At 41.3% G+C, this 15,692-nt stretch overlaps 1 protein-coding gene across 3 annotated transcripts in view; it reads right to left on the bottom strand.

Annotated features, from left to right (window-relative positions):
- Nucleotides 1–555: 555 nt before the first annotated feature.
- arhgef2a (Rho guanine nucleotide exchange factor (GEF) 2a) overlaps nt 556–15,692 on the bottom strand; it is a 37,738-nt gene continuing 22,601 nt past the window's right edge. For all 3 annotated transcript variants that reach the window (XM_085263449.1, XM_085263446.1, XM_085263447.1), the window contains exons 13-23: nt 15,229–15,305; nt 14,230–14,402; nt 13,579–13,646; nt 12,326–12,514; nt 10,713–10,799; nt 8,978–9,027; nt 8,178–8,213; nt 8,042–8,092; nt 4,954–5,274; nt 4,270–4,438; nt 556–2,713 (exon numbers count right to left, since the gene is read on the bottom strand). In XM_085263449.1, coding sequence (XP_085119575.1) covers nt 2,685–2,713; nt 4,270–4,438; nt 4,954–5,274; nt 8,042–8,092; nt 8,178–8,213; nt 8,978–9,027; nt 10,713–10,799; nt 12,326–12,514; nt 13,579–13,646; nt 14,230–14,402; nt 15,229–15,305 — 1,250 coding nt within the window. In that variant the 3' untranslated portion in view covers nt 556–2,684. The remainder of the gene's footprint in view (nt 2,714–4,269; nt 4,439–4,953; nt 5,275–8,041; nt 8,093–8,177; nt 8,214–8,977; nt 9,028–10,712; nt 10,800–12,325; nt 12,515–13,578; nt 13,647–14,229; nt 14,403–15,228; nt 15,306–15,692) is intronic.

The raw sequence follows: 15,692 nt of genomic DNA, 5'->3' as shown, positions 1-15,692 counted from the left end.
GTAACTATGTAATCAGTGGTCAGATTGGGAGTCTGATCAAATTTGATTGGAGGCAACTCCTCTACAGAGAGCTTACCAGAGTTGCTCATTTGGGAAAATTGATCTGAAACAAAAAAACAAAGGTGTATCCTCTGATGGCCAGGGCCCTGAAAGTAGGAGGAGCACATGGTGGAACCTATAGCAAATTATAGGGGAACTTGTCCCCGCTTACCTTTCAGTGTAAATATGAGCATACAGTATGTATATGAGGTGTTGCTCTGATTGTTTAACTGGGTCTGTCTAACCTGCTTGGCCCTGTGGCTTTCCCACACCAGATGTATGCACAGAGGTCACACATACAAACATCTTGAGAGGGAATCCTTATGCACTGAGAACATTGAACATGCCGAGCTGACATTATTTTTACTTTCCTGGGGTTGTATTAACAAATGGTTTCCTGGTTGTGGCTACAGATCTGGACACCTGCGCTACTTTGTGGCTGCTATTTCTGCAGTTCATGGAAACCAATCTCAGAAAAGAGAAATCATATAATAAAGAAAATAATTGACACCAGAATATATTTCAGGTTATATATTTTATGTAGTAATACAAATAGCACAATTGGAAAAGGGTGTGCAAAAGTAATTACAGTCCTTGTTTTTGGCTTACATTGCATTCAACCCTATATTGTAACAGGCAAACACTGCAATGAATCCACACTTTGATGCTACTATCTCATACATTCTCATACATACAGTATCATTGTTCTCAGTTGCTTTTGACCATTGTTTACAGTCAAAATGTTGCAAATCCTGTCTTTTTAATCGATAGATGTGCTAAATTATATCTCAGCTGACCCAGTGAATTAGTTATAACTAATTCAAATCAGTTTACATCCAGATTCACTGCATATTTGCAGTTTTATGCAAGTCAGATCAAATACGGTTGATTTTTCTGGCAAAGACATGACAGTAGTATATCTCATGCAGCAGTCACATAAATTACCATTTAAAAAGTCACTATTGTTTCTACAATGTCTAAACTTTAATTATGCATCTGGACCAAATAAGGACTTGTAAAGGTGGTCAAAAACTGTTACTGACATCTGTAGGTGAAAAGAAAAGAAGAAAAAATCTGTTCAGATGCACACATGCTGAGAAAAAAGCTGTTCCTTTAACTCCATATCATATAGTGTGATCATGAAAAGGCTTCCACTGTCTTGGCTACCACAGTTAGTCAGATGGTGGTGTTGATGATGGCACTGATCCTGTCTTAAGTCTGCAAAGCATGATTTGAATAAGCTGGACACAGAAGATGTGAGAACTGAACACTTTTACCTACCAGGATATAGTCTGCACCCCCGTGAGGGGAAGAATAGATTCCACAAAAACAAAGTGCAAATGTCATGTAATCAGTCACTGCAGTAACATTTATGAAAGCCTGACTTCAACATAGGGGGAACTACCCAAAGCCCTTAATTATCATAAATGTCTTCAAGAAACAGAAGCTGAGGGACGTAAAGTTGTCCTCATAATCTCATGACCTGAACATCATCTTTGGAGAGATTGTAAACATGCTCTGCATGCAAAGATCATCGAAAACATCTCAGAACGTGAACAGTGGCTGAAAATTCCTAAATCCAAAATGAAAACACTCAGAAAACATTTAGGTCAGCGGTCTCCAACCTTTTTTGTGCCACGGGCCGGTTTATGTCCGACAATATTTTCACGGCCTTTAAGGTGTTGCGGATAAGTACAACAAAATAAAACCAGTATCGGTACCAAAAAAAGAAGATTTATTCATAACACAGGAAAAGATCCAGGGAAACCGAGTTAACGATAAAAACGATTTAAAAAAATAACGATAAAAACGCTGAAAACCATAAATTTCGCTCCCGAGCCTCAACCCTCGCAGCCCGGTACCGAACGACTCACGGACCGGTCCGTGGCCCGGGGGTTGGGGAGCGCTGATTTAGAGTTGTGATACCTGCTAGAAAAAGTTCAACACTGATCTAGTTACTTAGTAGTTAATATGTGAGACAAGTACTTTTTGCATACAACTGTGTCGTCATCAAAGTACTACAACAATTAGGCACATGGGTTAGTAATTAATGAAAGAACAATACTGCAGATAATACAGAGCAACAGAAGATAGACTGACACACAGAACATGAAAAACCAGAACATGTATGTGCTGCATCCTCCTCTTGCTGTTGGTCACAGTAGGGATCAAACTGTAGGCCGAAGTATCACGTCAAGAATTTCAACACAACATTCGAACACACAGTGCAGTGTATCTACAATCGAAGCCCATCATTTGCCAGCACCTAATGCATGAACTTCAAAACTTTAATATATCAACAGCTTACTGATGGAAAAAGCAGGTGAAATGATCCAGTCGCTGTCAGACCGTTTGATGGTTAGTATTGATTTTGTAAAATGTTTAAGTTATAGTTGTTTTTTTAATTTTATTTTATATTTTGTGTTTTTTCCAAGTCCAAGAGCTTTGGGTAAAGTGTTGATAAATTTCATTAAGACATTAGTAGTTGTAATACTTGTAAGTTTATCATGCAACGTGTGATTAAATGTAAAACTCACTGCCACGTCAACACAAACTACTCAAAAACAAAGCAGATCAAAAATATCAAGACTTCAGATGAGCAAATATATTCATACAGTCATTAGCAGAATGAAAACATGCCAGGATCAGATCTCCTCTGGAATATCGTGAAGATCTGAAAAAAAGAGAACAAATATAAATTCAGACCTCTAACATCAGTTTAACAGTGCAGTATTTTAGTGTCAAGTATCCAAACATAACGGGGGGAGGAACAAATCAAATTAAAGCTCATGTGTTTTGTTTGAGGAATGAGGGATGAGGATACAAAGGCAGTCAATAAACTCGTTGGTGGCTGGACTTCTGGAGTCACCCAAGTTCTTTAAAGCTCTGAATGTTGTGGAGCTGTTCGGATTTATACAGCTTTGCAACGTTGCATGGAAATTGTGGGGAGTACCTCTGGACTGGCAAGTTGGCTGCGGGTTGTTGTATAAAAAGCTAAGTGTAAACATGTAACCCATCTTTTTTCTGGGAAATCAAAAAGTAAATGGTTTGGGAAACGGTGTAGCTATGTCTTTATATCCTAATCAGACAACCAAGTACAGTAAAAGGTCTTAAGTGTGGTATTTGCATTTGGTTGCTGAGGAGAAGGGCTTAGACTAAAATGGAAGAAATCAAACGGGAACATTAGGAGTACCAAACCACATCAGCAGTTTGGTACATTTTTTAGTTACATTTAGTTACATTTAGTTACATTTAGTTACATCTACAAATGACGATAAAGTTATTTTGTCAGAAAGTGTTTTGTAACATTTCTGTCCTGATGCTCAGTTATACAGGTAAATCCCAAAAGCTTGACTCTGTTCATCAGGACGTTTTCAGTGGGAGAAACGTTTCGTCACTCATCCAGGTGACTTCTTCAGTCTCAGCTGACTGCAGGTCAGTAACTTGACCATTAGTATGCAAATTGTCATGACCAGTGATCAACAACCACCGATCAGTGGCCATGAGTCCCATTCACAGAGAGCTGGGGAATGGCTGCAATCACAGAAGAGCCACCTCGTCAGGCCAGGACTCTGCAGTCTATTTACACCTACAGGCCAGTGGACACTCTTTCAATGATGAGGATGTAACATCCTGGACAGGGAGGAACGCTGGTTTGAGGGCGGAGTCAAGGAGGCCATTTATGTGAAAAGGGAAAGACCATCTCTGAATGGAGGAGGGGGCCTAAGGGTGCATCTGTCACCATCTTACAATGCTGTGATTGCAGCCATTCCCCAGCTCTCTGTGAATGGGACTCATGGTTGTTGATCAACGATCATGACAATTTGGATATTAATGATCAAGGAACTGACCTCCCAGCCCATTGTTCCTTCAGTGGGCTGGTTTCAGTCATTGTGCAAATGTCCTGTTTAAAGGTTGGAAACCTGCAGTCAGCTGAGACTGAAGACGTCACCTGATGATGATGAAACGTTTCTCCCACTGAAAACGTCCTGATGAACAGAATCAAACATTCTAGTTTTCTTTAGTAAGGAAAAGTTATTACTATTTTTTACACAATAACTAAATTATTTTCAGAAAAAACAACTTGTTATTTTTCAATTAACACTCAATATGATTTGGGCTGTCACTTGAGAAACCGCTGTGCCAAAAACAAAAGAAATGGTAAATGGACAAGAAAGATATAGATACATAGACAGCAGTCGGTCACGTCGTGTCTGTCTGTTACCTAACCTTTGGAGCTTTCAGATGCAGTCCCATCGTCATCATCATCTGACGTCACATATACCTCTAGGTCAATGACTTGCTGCAGGCTTGACTGGTGAACAGAATCTTGGTTGGCTTGCATGTTATAAACTCCAGACATCTCTGTTTCTGACTGCATTGACAAAGGCTTAGACATCTAGGAAAGAGCAAAGAAACATGAGTAATGGGTACAGAAAACACAGCTGATTTACAACAACCACCAGGTTTATTTTACTCCTCTCAGAGGTTGTTTCTTCGGGCTTTTCTGCCTCTTTGTCAAATGCTTAACTTCCAAAGATCAAACTATCTGCTCCGCGTTCGGTTATCAACCTAGCTCAGTCATCACCAGATCAGCAGCCAGAGGTAGTGTGTCTGTTCTGTTCGTGTTACCAGTCAGTTTGTTTTTCACAGCTATCCTCGTTGTCTGTTCTGATCGAGCATATGTGATGGTCTGTACTCCCATGGATGGTCTGCATCTCCTGGTAGCGTTGTTCCAACTTTCTGTAAATAAACCTGTGTGACCTTTTCCCTGTGTCCTCTGTGTGTGGGTTCATGATTCTGTTCATGACAGAAGGATCTGACCTCCATGGAGTTAAAATTTGTTTAAAATCTGTGTCTTGGCGCCCCTTGTTGCCCCTATTATACTATATCAGTATAAGTAATTGAACTTACCTGAGAGGCCTGTTCTCCATACCGCTGTGAAGCAGGTGCAACCCCACTGGTGGCTTTCATTTGTCGGACCTGCCTCTCTAGCTCAGCCCGGGCCCTCTCGCTGTCTTTGAACCGATTTTCTGCATCCCTCAGTCTCAGCAGCTCTTCCTGCAGCAGGCTGTGTTGTCTCTGCAGAAGCGCCAGTTCTCCTATGGTTGACAATACAGTGGCTTCCCGATGGCCTCCATCTCGCAACAGAGGGCGCCATACTTCACTTGGAGACATGGTGCCCTGCTGCTGCAGTAACAGCTCCAAGATTGAGTCTTGCTTAATAACAGCACCCTGTCATATTACAAGGAGAATCCAGTGTCAGATATTTTTGGTTTGTGACAGAGTCAAATATGAAGTGTGTCTGTTGTGTTGTGATGTTTTAGAAAGATTCCACAGTTGTGTTATTTTGTAAAGATGGATTCGCTTCTTTGTTTCTGGTAGATTTGACTTTTATTTACAAATATTTCAAACCAGTCGACCAAATAAGCACCAAAAGACTGCTGCGGATCAGCTTTAGTTTAGCTTTTACTGTGAAAAAAATCAAAACATGTATAAATAAAGAAATATTAAGCACTAAATGTACAGAAAGACATAAGAGAGAGAAATAGAAAAGTGATTAATTGCACATAAAAAAGTGGCAGGAGTGAGCAGCAGTACAAGTTTGAGCAGCACAAGATTGCAGTGTGAAGTGTGATTATTAAGTGTGAGCTCATGCGTCTCATGTCTGCATGTCTTATGATGTCAGGCTCGTGTTGTCATGGCTACGTCTCTCAGTGTTTCCTGTTTTATTTTGTAGAGTCAGGAGTCTCCATGTTCAGTGTGTTTTGTTTTACTTCCCCTGTGGTGTCCTTATGTTCAGCTGTTTCCTCGTGTGTTCCCGTGATCACCTCCTGTGTGCGTTCAGTCTGTGTCAGGTTGTCTGTTTGGTTTCACGTCATGTCACAGAGATCTAACTGCTCAGGTTCATGTTGGGTTTATTTCACAGTTCCATGGTCCCATGAACCTGTTCAGTTCCATGTCTCTCTCCACAGTTTCCATAGTTATTTAGTTTTCCCAGTTTAGGTTTCAGTTAGTTGTGGCTATGTTTTTGTATTCATGCTTACCAGCCATAATAAACATCTCGCTGTTTGTTTAAACCTTGGGTCACTCTACACACCGTCAGCTCCCACTGACCGTGACAACACCTGCACTGCTACAACTGTCTGCTGGGACTGAACGACACTGCATTCGTTCTGAAGACAGTCTGCAAGCTGGTAAACTGCCCAAGGAAGAAACTTCTGAGGCTGGATCCTGTCACACTGTCCTTTGTTCTTTTCACTTTTTTATAGCAATAACTGGATGAGACACTCCTGAGAGTAATGTTTTCGGTAAATGGACTGATTCTTATAGAGCGCTCTCCCGGAGTGCTCAAAGCGCTGTAGACAACACACCCACTCATACAAGCACTTCTAAACACAAGTGCAAACTAATCTCCACACACCCTGATGTGAATGTTACCAAGCAGGTACTGTGTTAGGAGACCTGGGTCGTTGACGCAGAGTTTTGAAGGTTTTTTTTACTATTGTACTTTGATTCTTATTGTTTATTGTTTCTAGTCTTTTGGTTTCTTTCTTAATGTTCTGGTTTCTGTCTGTGTTTCTTGCTCTGTCTCCCCTGTCTGCTGCGTCCCCTTGAGAAGTCCATGTCTCTGTGTTATGTTTCCTGTTTTACTTTGAAGGTCCATGTCTGATGTTAATGTATCTGGTTTTGCTTCCCCTGTCTCGTCAGCCCTGATTTGTCCCAGCTGTGTTTCCCTCCTGTCTCTCATTCCCTGACTGCTCCCTCTGTGTATTCAAGCCCTGTGTTTCTGGGTCAGTGTCGTGATCTATCATCCCTCCATGCTGTGTGGTCCGGCCTTCTGCCTGCCAGTTTAGTTTCCAGTGTTTCCAGTGTTTCCAGTGTAGCCAGTGTAGCCAGTTGTGTCATGTAGAAATAAATCTTTATTTTGAGTCTGCGCTTTTGGGTCCAACTTGCCATCACTACTGCCTGCACACAGCCTTCACATGACAGAAGATCGCGACCAGAACATGGACCCCGCAGACTGTTTCTGCTGGAGGTTCTGGAGAACCGCTCCTGTATGACGAGCCAGAGGATTTGCAGCCCGGTCAGCTGGAGGGTTCGTGGCCCGACCCACCCCCTTCCCGGAGTAAACAGCGTTCACAACGCCGCCACTCCAGAACGACTGAGCACACCCCATTCATGGGAGAAAGTGAATGTTTATTGCCCTCTCCACTCGAGCATTCCAACCCAACCTTCTGCAATTTCTTTCACTGTGAGCAAGACTGTTTTTCACTCAGAGGATTTATTCTGTCTGAATCGGTTGATTCAGAGAATGTAAGTCTTGTTCCCGCTGGAGGGTCCGAGGGGCCCATCCAGCCTTCATCGCTTGCCGCGCCACCATCTGCGGCTTCCATGCCGTTGTCTGGTCCTGCCGCACAGCCGGCCTCCAGACCTCCTTCACCTGCGCCGCTGCCGCCATTGCCTTTCGCACAGTCGGCCTCGTGAACTGTTTAGGGCTGTTGTGCTGTCGACCTCTGGGCCCCCTGAACCTTTCAGAACTGTTTACTGTGTTCTTGAACATTTCATGGCTTTGCTTTGGACTCTGGCTCCTTGTTTTTAGTTTGTTTCATTTGTTTGTTTGAATTATTTTCAATATTTCTTGAAGCTGCTAAATTTAGCAGCACTCAGTGCAGTTGTGGCAGTTGCCTGCCTTCATTTTAAAAGGTTTGTAACATAATTTTCAGGAATTTTAGTTAAAGAGGATTACAAAAGTGAACAGGAAATACTGAGTTAAGTTATGTCAACTAATTCCCCTCAGAGACATGCTTTTATAAAATGTAGTTATTAATCATGTTAGTTTTATCGTAGTCAAAAAGTACATGTAGTCAGAACATTGGCATTCAGACAAGCTTTAAAGTTTATCAACTTAACAAAACTAAGGTGAAGGTGACCTCGTACACAGTGTCTGTAACATGTGGTGTGGTGTATGGAGTGCTGTGGCAGGTTAAGTCCGACTTACCTGGAGTGCATGAAGATAAACGCTGAGATTCACCAGCCTTTGGCAGATCTCCTGTCAGACACGAGCAGCATACTTATTACTGACTTCTGTTTTAAATGCACTTTAAATAAACAGACATACTTTAAAAGTTACTTACCATTAGCGGTGACTTGTCTTGTCGCTTCGTGCATTCCTTTATTAGGCAAAAACGTTTTCCACAGACAGCAGAGAGTGAAAACAGTTGAAGCAAAGTTATTACAGTTCACCAACTCAGAGAAACATTTCAGATTTTCCGCACAGATCCAGCTCGACCTGGATGGTTACACTCATGACACGCCCACACAGGGACAGAACTAACAAGGAACCAGGGGACCCGAGGCACCAATGCCCCAGACCCCACACCCAACCCAGGAGCACCTACCAACACAAGTATCCCAGGCACCATTCAACACTGCAAGGCAACATCCACTCACGTCCCCCACCACCACAAATCAGGACAGACACACAGACGCCCCTAAAACAAGAGTCCAGTGACTTCAGTGTGAACTGGAGTCACTCTGTCCTGTCTTTATTATACAGGAGAGCTTTTTGTATTCATCAAAAACTATACCGAAATATCTATAGTGGCTCGAAAATAAAAGAATGAAGGTCATACAATACATGACCTGCTGTGCTGATATTAAAATATGATTATTAGAGATATACTTGCAGTTAATGAAATTACTAAACACAAGTAAAGTTTGAATTTGACATTGAAAGCTAAATTCTTACTGACATTATTGATGTCAAAGATGAAAATTAAACTCTAGTTTTGCTGATAAAATAAAAGTCTCTGGACAAAATGACTCATCGGTCCCGTTAACTTTACTATATGCAACACAAACCAAATCTGAGACCATGTTCAGTTCCATAACTGCACCTCCAAACCCTTTCCCATCATCAACTCTTTGTCCTCACCTTTGCTGCAATAAAATGCTGGGCTCCATTGACCAACAGCTCTTGGTCACCTGAGAAGAGACAAAACACACTCAGTACTTGTCTTGGAGCGATATGTGCAATTTAACCTTTATTTTAAAAAAACAGAAGCTTTTTTATGTAATTCTAAGTTGTTGTTGTAACATAGTTTTCTGGTATCACTTTATAATGATGTCACACTAAGGTAAGTATGCTTAATTCATCATTTATAAAGTATTACTCTTCATTAGTATGTAATTTATAAATGTGGATATAATTGTTTATTCTAGACTAAAAAGCTCACTCATAAGGCGCCCATGGTATATTTAGTGTAAATCAGTGACTGAGTGTTTTAAAGGTTTTCTTAATACTTCAGATTATAATTCATGGTTAATTCAGGCAGTTACCAGCAGGCCTGGACTGGTAATCTGGCATACCGAGTATTTGGATGGTGGCCCAGTGCACATGTGGGCTGATGTGTCCACATATTTTCTTTCCTTTGTCGTTGTAATTATACTGTCCAGTAAGCAGCATGAAGACCCGCTGCACATCGCACTGACAGCAGTTCATTTTCATTACTGACACCAAATCACCCAATCACATCCCTTACTGCAACCAGCCCCTCCCCTACTTTCCATGAATTCATGCACCTTTTTGAGAATTCAGATTTATGTGGCCATTAAATAGCAGTATTTACTGACTGAGTGCAGTAACATGCTAGGGAAATCAAGGCTCCATGATAACGCTCATTGATTTGGGATTCTCCTTCATGGTGGAGAACCACCTCGTAACCTGATCTCCTCCTCGCCCCACGGAGCTGCTCTGAGTTCTCACTGAATGAGGAGGAGGTGGAGTCCTTACTTCTTTCATTTAAGCTGTTCACCTGTGTGAAACCGCTATTTAGTCTAATTCAGCTGCACTAAAGCTAACAGACCACAAACCAGACGAAAGCTGAACCTCGGGAACGATCTAAAGAAGTTCCAAAGTCTCAAACATTCCAGAGACATTTTCCTGCATTACCAGTTTAATATGATGGACCCTTTCTTTATATTGTATACACGTATTTGTGAAGCTCTGTGAAAGATTTATTATTGTTTTGTAAAAACAATGTTCATGTTTTATGTTAAATGAAGAAATCTTTGTATGTTCAAGTTGAGCTGTCCTGTGGCTCCACCTCCTTGGTGCATCTTCCTCTTAAACCCCGCCTACAAACCTGCATTATTGTGCAAACCTCAGGTGTGTTATGTTTGCATCTGTATGTTCTGTACTTCTTTCTGTGTTGTCTGCGTCATGTCTCTGTTGGGAAAATAGCTGAGACGTAAATAACCTTCACTTCACAATTAACAAATAGTAATTGTCTTAATTAACCATGAATTACACTATGAAACCAGCATTTATAAAACCTCTATTAACCTCACAAACAATGAGCTCATATCTTAATCATCTTAATCATTATATAGAGCGTCCAAATACTTTGTTATTTATGTATTTAGAAATGTTACCATGAACACATTATGAGCTTATTAATCAAGAATGAACATTTATATCTGTATTCATACATTACATACTAAATAGGAGTGTTGTGTTCCAAATGATGACCAAAGCACTTACTAATACCTAACTAATGCCTGATAGTGCCACATTATAGGTTGTTACTATTTTTCTTAATGTATAAATCCATAATTAATTCAGTCAAACTTAAGATGATCATGAATGAGAGACTGAAACGCTGACTTACTACAGTCTACCACCTCCATGTGGCTGTGATGGCACAAAAGGCGGGTGTCCATGCTGAAGCCCAGAAGGAGTTCACTCAGCCTGTCCACTGTGAGGACACACACACACGCGCGCGCACACACAAACACAAACACACATATTTCTATTAACTTTACATCTTTTTCTATTTTTCTGTTCCCATGTTGATTCCTCCTGCATGTCTTGTGTTTGATCTCCTCTCTGTGTCAAAACTGCAGCACGTCAGATGTATATATAGCGCGTCAGTCAATGGTAAGTGAGCTCGATATGGCCAAAACAGCTGTTAACTTCCAAAGGGTCGTCGCGTCTCTTCTTAACCTAACTTCAACAACTCTTTGCTAAAGTTTCTTCCTTTCTCATCAACTTTATCCCCTGTAGTTACCACAGCTCTGCTCATCACCCTTGTTTTGAAAATTGCTACCAGTTCACTATTCCTCAGACATCCTCTCAGTTCCTCCACACGTATATCATGTAGACCATTTGCCTTCCACTCTTCATCTTGGCGTAACATGGGGGAAGTAGAACAGACGACGCAGCGACGAACAAAGGAAGACTGAGGACTTAAATGCACACATGAGGTGATCTGGGGAAGTGGAGACACATGAGAACACAGCTGACTAGAAGTAAACATAATGACAATACAGGGGAGAGTAACCCTAACTACAATAAACAAAGAACACCATACTCTTTCAAAATAAAACAGGAAACACAGAGACATAGACATGGAGATAGAACATGAACTTAACCTAACCAGAGACATGAAACATGACAGGTAGACACACGGACCAGGGAGAGATGACAAAAGGGACTAAGAAACCAAGGACTAAACTGCAAACTAGAAAACAACTAGATGTGTTAAACTACACATGTGGATACAAAAACAAGCGTTAGAACTTAAACCCTGGGCCACATGGCCCAGTACCGTGACACTTACTTACAATGATCCTCTGTACTTGCCGTATCTGTCCTGCTTTCGCTCTCATTTTCTTTATTGATCAGCTCATCAAACTCCTTCCATCTCAACACACTTTCTTTACTCACAGCAGACAGCACACTGTAAGCGTTTGCCTCTCTATCTCTTATTTGATGTACATTTAGTTCTTGCTCATTCAGTCTGTTTCCAGACGATACATAAAATACTGTAGTACAGTTTTCCTCACCGCTTCATCCAGCTTCTGCCATTCAGTCCTGGATTTTACCTTCACTTACTTCCTTATCTTGATTTCCAGAGGCACCTTGGTTTTTGAAAAATCCACAGCCATCAGCCCTACCTACCCAGCACTACCTCATCACCTCTGTTCCCTCGGTCTACATGTCCACTAAAGTCGGCTTCAGTCTTGAAGCTTTAGCCTCAGCCTCAACTATGTGACAGCTCACGGTCACTTCAGAAAAAATTCAGGGAGAAAAAGTGGATGTAGGAGTTTGGGTAGTAAATATTTTCATTCTTGTTTGCTACAAAATGTTTGTTTTTACTCATACTTCTAATTAAAATTATGTGAAGTTATGTACAAAAACAGTTATTTATTTTTTTGTTGAGTTGGATCAGATATTCACCTTCACATGTGAAGCATGCTAATATGAAACGTGGATAGTTACCCTCAGATGTGGCATCCAGTAATAGTTTTTCAGCACGAGGAGCTTGTGGTGTGTCAGCCCTAAACAAGTAGCGAGTGATGGGAGGCTGCAGGCTCTCCTGGCCACTTGTCACCTCTGCCAGTTCACAGAATAAAGTCACTCTTTCCTGCAGGAGCTCCAGCATCTCCTGGTCCTTGTGCTGCAGGTCAGCTGATTGGATGACAATCAATCAGTCATCAGTCTAAAACAGACGTGCAGAAAAACAAAGCCTGCCTCTTCACAGGTCTCCCTGGTTCATGTTGATCTGACAGAAAGGTCGGGCAGACCCCAGCCTTCACTGGACAAAATGAAAATGCTGATGCAGGACGCTTTAGTTTGAAATACAGTTCATGTAAATAACTATTCAGTTCAATTTTCAGTTTAATTTTATTTGTATGAAACAAGCTCAGACATGGTCTAAACAGGAGGAGACCAGTGCAGCTATGACTGTGGAGCAGAAACGGTTTTTCCTGCTGATTCTTTGGTCGACTTGTTATTTGTTCATATCTTCATTTAACTTCCTAGTTTTAGTTTGTCCTGTTCTCAGTTCTTGGTTGTTGAGAGTTTAGTTCCACTCTTGTGCCAATTCCCCGATAAGTTCATGTCTGTTTCCTCATTTAGTCACGTGCTTCACTTCCTCTGCTTCTGGTTAGATGTCACTGCTCCAAAATTGTTTGCAATCAATACATCAGAAAAAAAGCAGCTTGATGAGAGAAATTCTGTGAGGCATTTGATGGTTTTACCGTTACCAAAGCTGCTTTGCTCTTTATGGTTTTACTGTTTACTGTTGTTCCAAACTTGTGAAATGCTGCCTTCTTGTGCAAAAGCATTTACTGTGGGCAAAAACGCAATCCAAGATAATACTGGCATGTCAGAAGATCTAAACGATTCCTGACACTAGCACAGATGTTCTGCCTGTGGATACTACAGCAGTTTACATTTTTAGATCAGGTTTGGTATGTTTGATACTCTGACAGGGCCTTTGGATTTGGTTTGGAGATCACAGTGATGTTCGGTCCAGTGGAACCTCTGTATTTGGTAAAAGTATGGAAACCTTTAAATAACTATTTAGGACCAAAAGGGTGAAAGAAAACCTGAGTATTCATCTTTTTGGTTAAAGTTTGTGGTAGAGAACACGTAGCCACCAGTAAGACTAAGCTACCATGTCGTCTTTTTCTGGTTCCCAGGTATTTGAAATGTGAATGTAATTCAGTTAGTCTGTATGTTCTCCTGACCTTTGAGCCTCCTCAGGTGAGCCTTGTGTTCCGACTCTATCAGGGGAAACTCCTCTCTTGATGGACACCTGAACACACAAAATCCAGACCACACATGCCGTCTTATCAGTCACATAACAGACACGAACGTTTTAGATTTGTCGTTTTTTTGTTCATAAACTAATTAGTAGACATTTATACCTCAATAATTAAACAGTTTATCACAACTTGGGTCTCATTTTTGTAACTCGACTTTATTACCCTGCCCTCACCTATGGTTACAAGCTCTGGGTAGTGACCAAAAAACGGGTACAGACAGAAATGAGCTTCCCCTGAAGAGTGTCTGGCCTCTGGGGTGAGGAGCTCAGCCATCTGGGAGTTATTATTAGTATTATTATTATTATTATATAGGAACCAGTGTGCCGACCTCATAACCTATAGGAGGAAAGTACAGGCTCTATGAAAAACATGCTACATTTATTCTGCTCTGCAAATGCAAATAAATGTTTGTGTTTTCTGTGGGATTTACAGTCCATAATTGTCTCTGGGTAATTACATTTTTCTTTATATTTTCCAAAATGCAGAAATAAGACCCAAGATGTAATAAACTTCAGTTTGTAGACTACAAACCGATGGAAAGCTTTAGCATGTGTTGTGTGTGCATTTACCCACTTGCTGACAGCGTGCTGTACATGGCGTATCCAGATGTTCTTGTCATCCTTGGAGGCAGCATAAAACTCGTACATCTCAGGAGGGGTGGAATCACTAATCAGATACATGCCTCGTTCCTGATTGGCTATGTCCCTTACTATTAGGTTCTGAAGGGACAGTACTGGAGGCTTGTCCTAAAACGTACAACATGGATAGTTTTAGTGAAATAAAGAGAAAAACTTGTTGTAACTATGTGTTTTTTTCACCCTCGTTTATCTTTTATTTTCCATTTTAAATAAACGACTTAGTTCAGTTACATGAAGGCTTACACACACACACACACACGCACACACACACACACACACACACACACACACACACACACGCACACACGCACACAAACACACACACGCACACGCACACACACACACACACACACACACGCACACGCACACGCACACGCACACACACACACACACACACACACACGCACACACACTCACACACACACACACACACACACACGCACGCACGCACGCACACACACACACACACACACACACACACACACACACGCACACACACTCACACACACACACACACACACACACACACACGCACACACACTCACACACACACACACACACACACACAAACACGCACGCACACACGCACACACACACCTCGAACAGGTAAAACAGCCAGGACACACCTAAAGATACAGATTCTGTGCATTTCTGTTAGCATGCTTAGCATGCTGCAGCGTCATTGTACTTTCTCTTTCTTGCTGCATTCGCTCTCTGTCACCTGCTTCATCGCTGTCTGTGTGTAAGCAGTATTTACTTATTTATCCATATTTATTTAGTGTTTTGAAATATCCTTTTCAAAACAAAAGGGTTACAATGTTTAAAAAATGTCTTTCCAAAAATGATGCATTTGTGTAATTAGTTTTAGCATGCTTTGGGGGGGTTTTGGTTAGTTTTTTGTGTGTTTTTAACATGTGTGCAAATATTTTCTTACCATAGATGGAAAGATGCACCTCTGGTCCTTCTCCTGCAGAAACACCAGGATGTCAGACATCAGTAAGACCTGTATATCTACACAAACACACACATAAACATTTTTTTAGACTAGAATCACCCTTTAGTGTCATTGTATAAAATCTTTACTTAATGCAGTGCAGGATGGTTCTGGGTTTAAATGCGGAAGTGTGGAAGATAGACAGAGGACCTGTAGGAAACCAATGCAGGCAACCATAGAGAAAGACGCCACCACCCAGCAGGTTCAATCCCAGGCTTTCAAACCTTGGCAACAACAACACAGCCCCTTTCTAAAACTTGAATTTCAATTTAGTTGTACTTATACAGCTCCAAATCACAACAGCAGTTGCCTTAAGGCACTGAGAGATTAATATTGCAAAGTAGGGACCTACAATAATACAGAGAAAACAGAGAAAACAGAGAAAAACGAAATCATTGGATCTC

This window comes from Mchenga conophoros, linkage group LG22 (assembly GCF_057382185.1).
Source record: "Mchenga conophoros isolate Kocher_MC1m ecotype Shallow Benthic linkage group LG22, M_conophoros_male_GT1.1, whole genome shotgun sequence".
Classification (NCBI taxonomy): Eukaryota; Metazoa; Chordata; class Actinopteri; order Cichliformes; family Cichlidae; genus Mchenga; species Mchenga conophoros.
The sequence above is the reverse complement of the archived record's forward strand: the minus strand, read 5'-3'. Positions and strand labels throughout refer to the sequence as shown.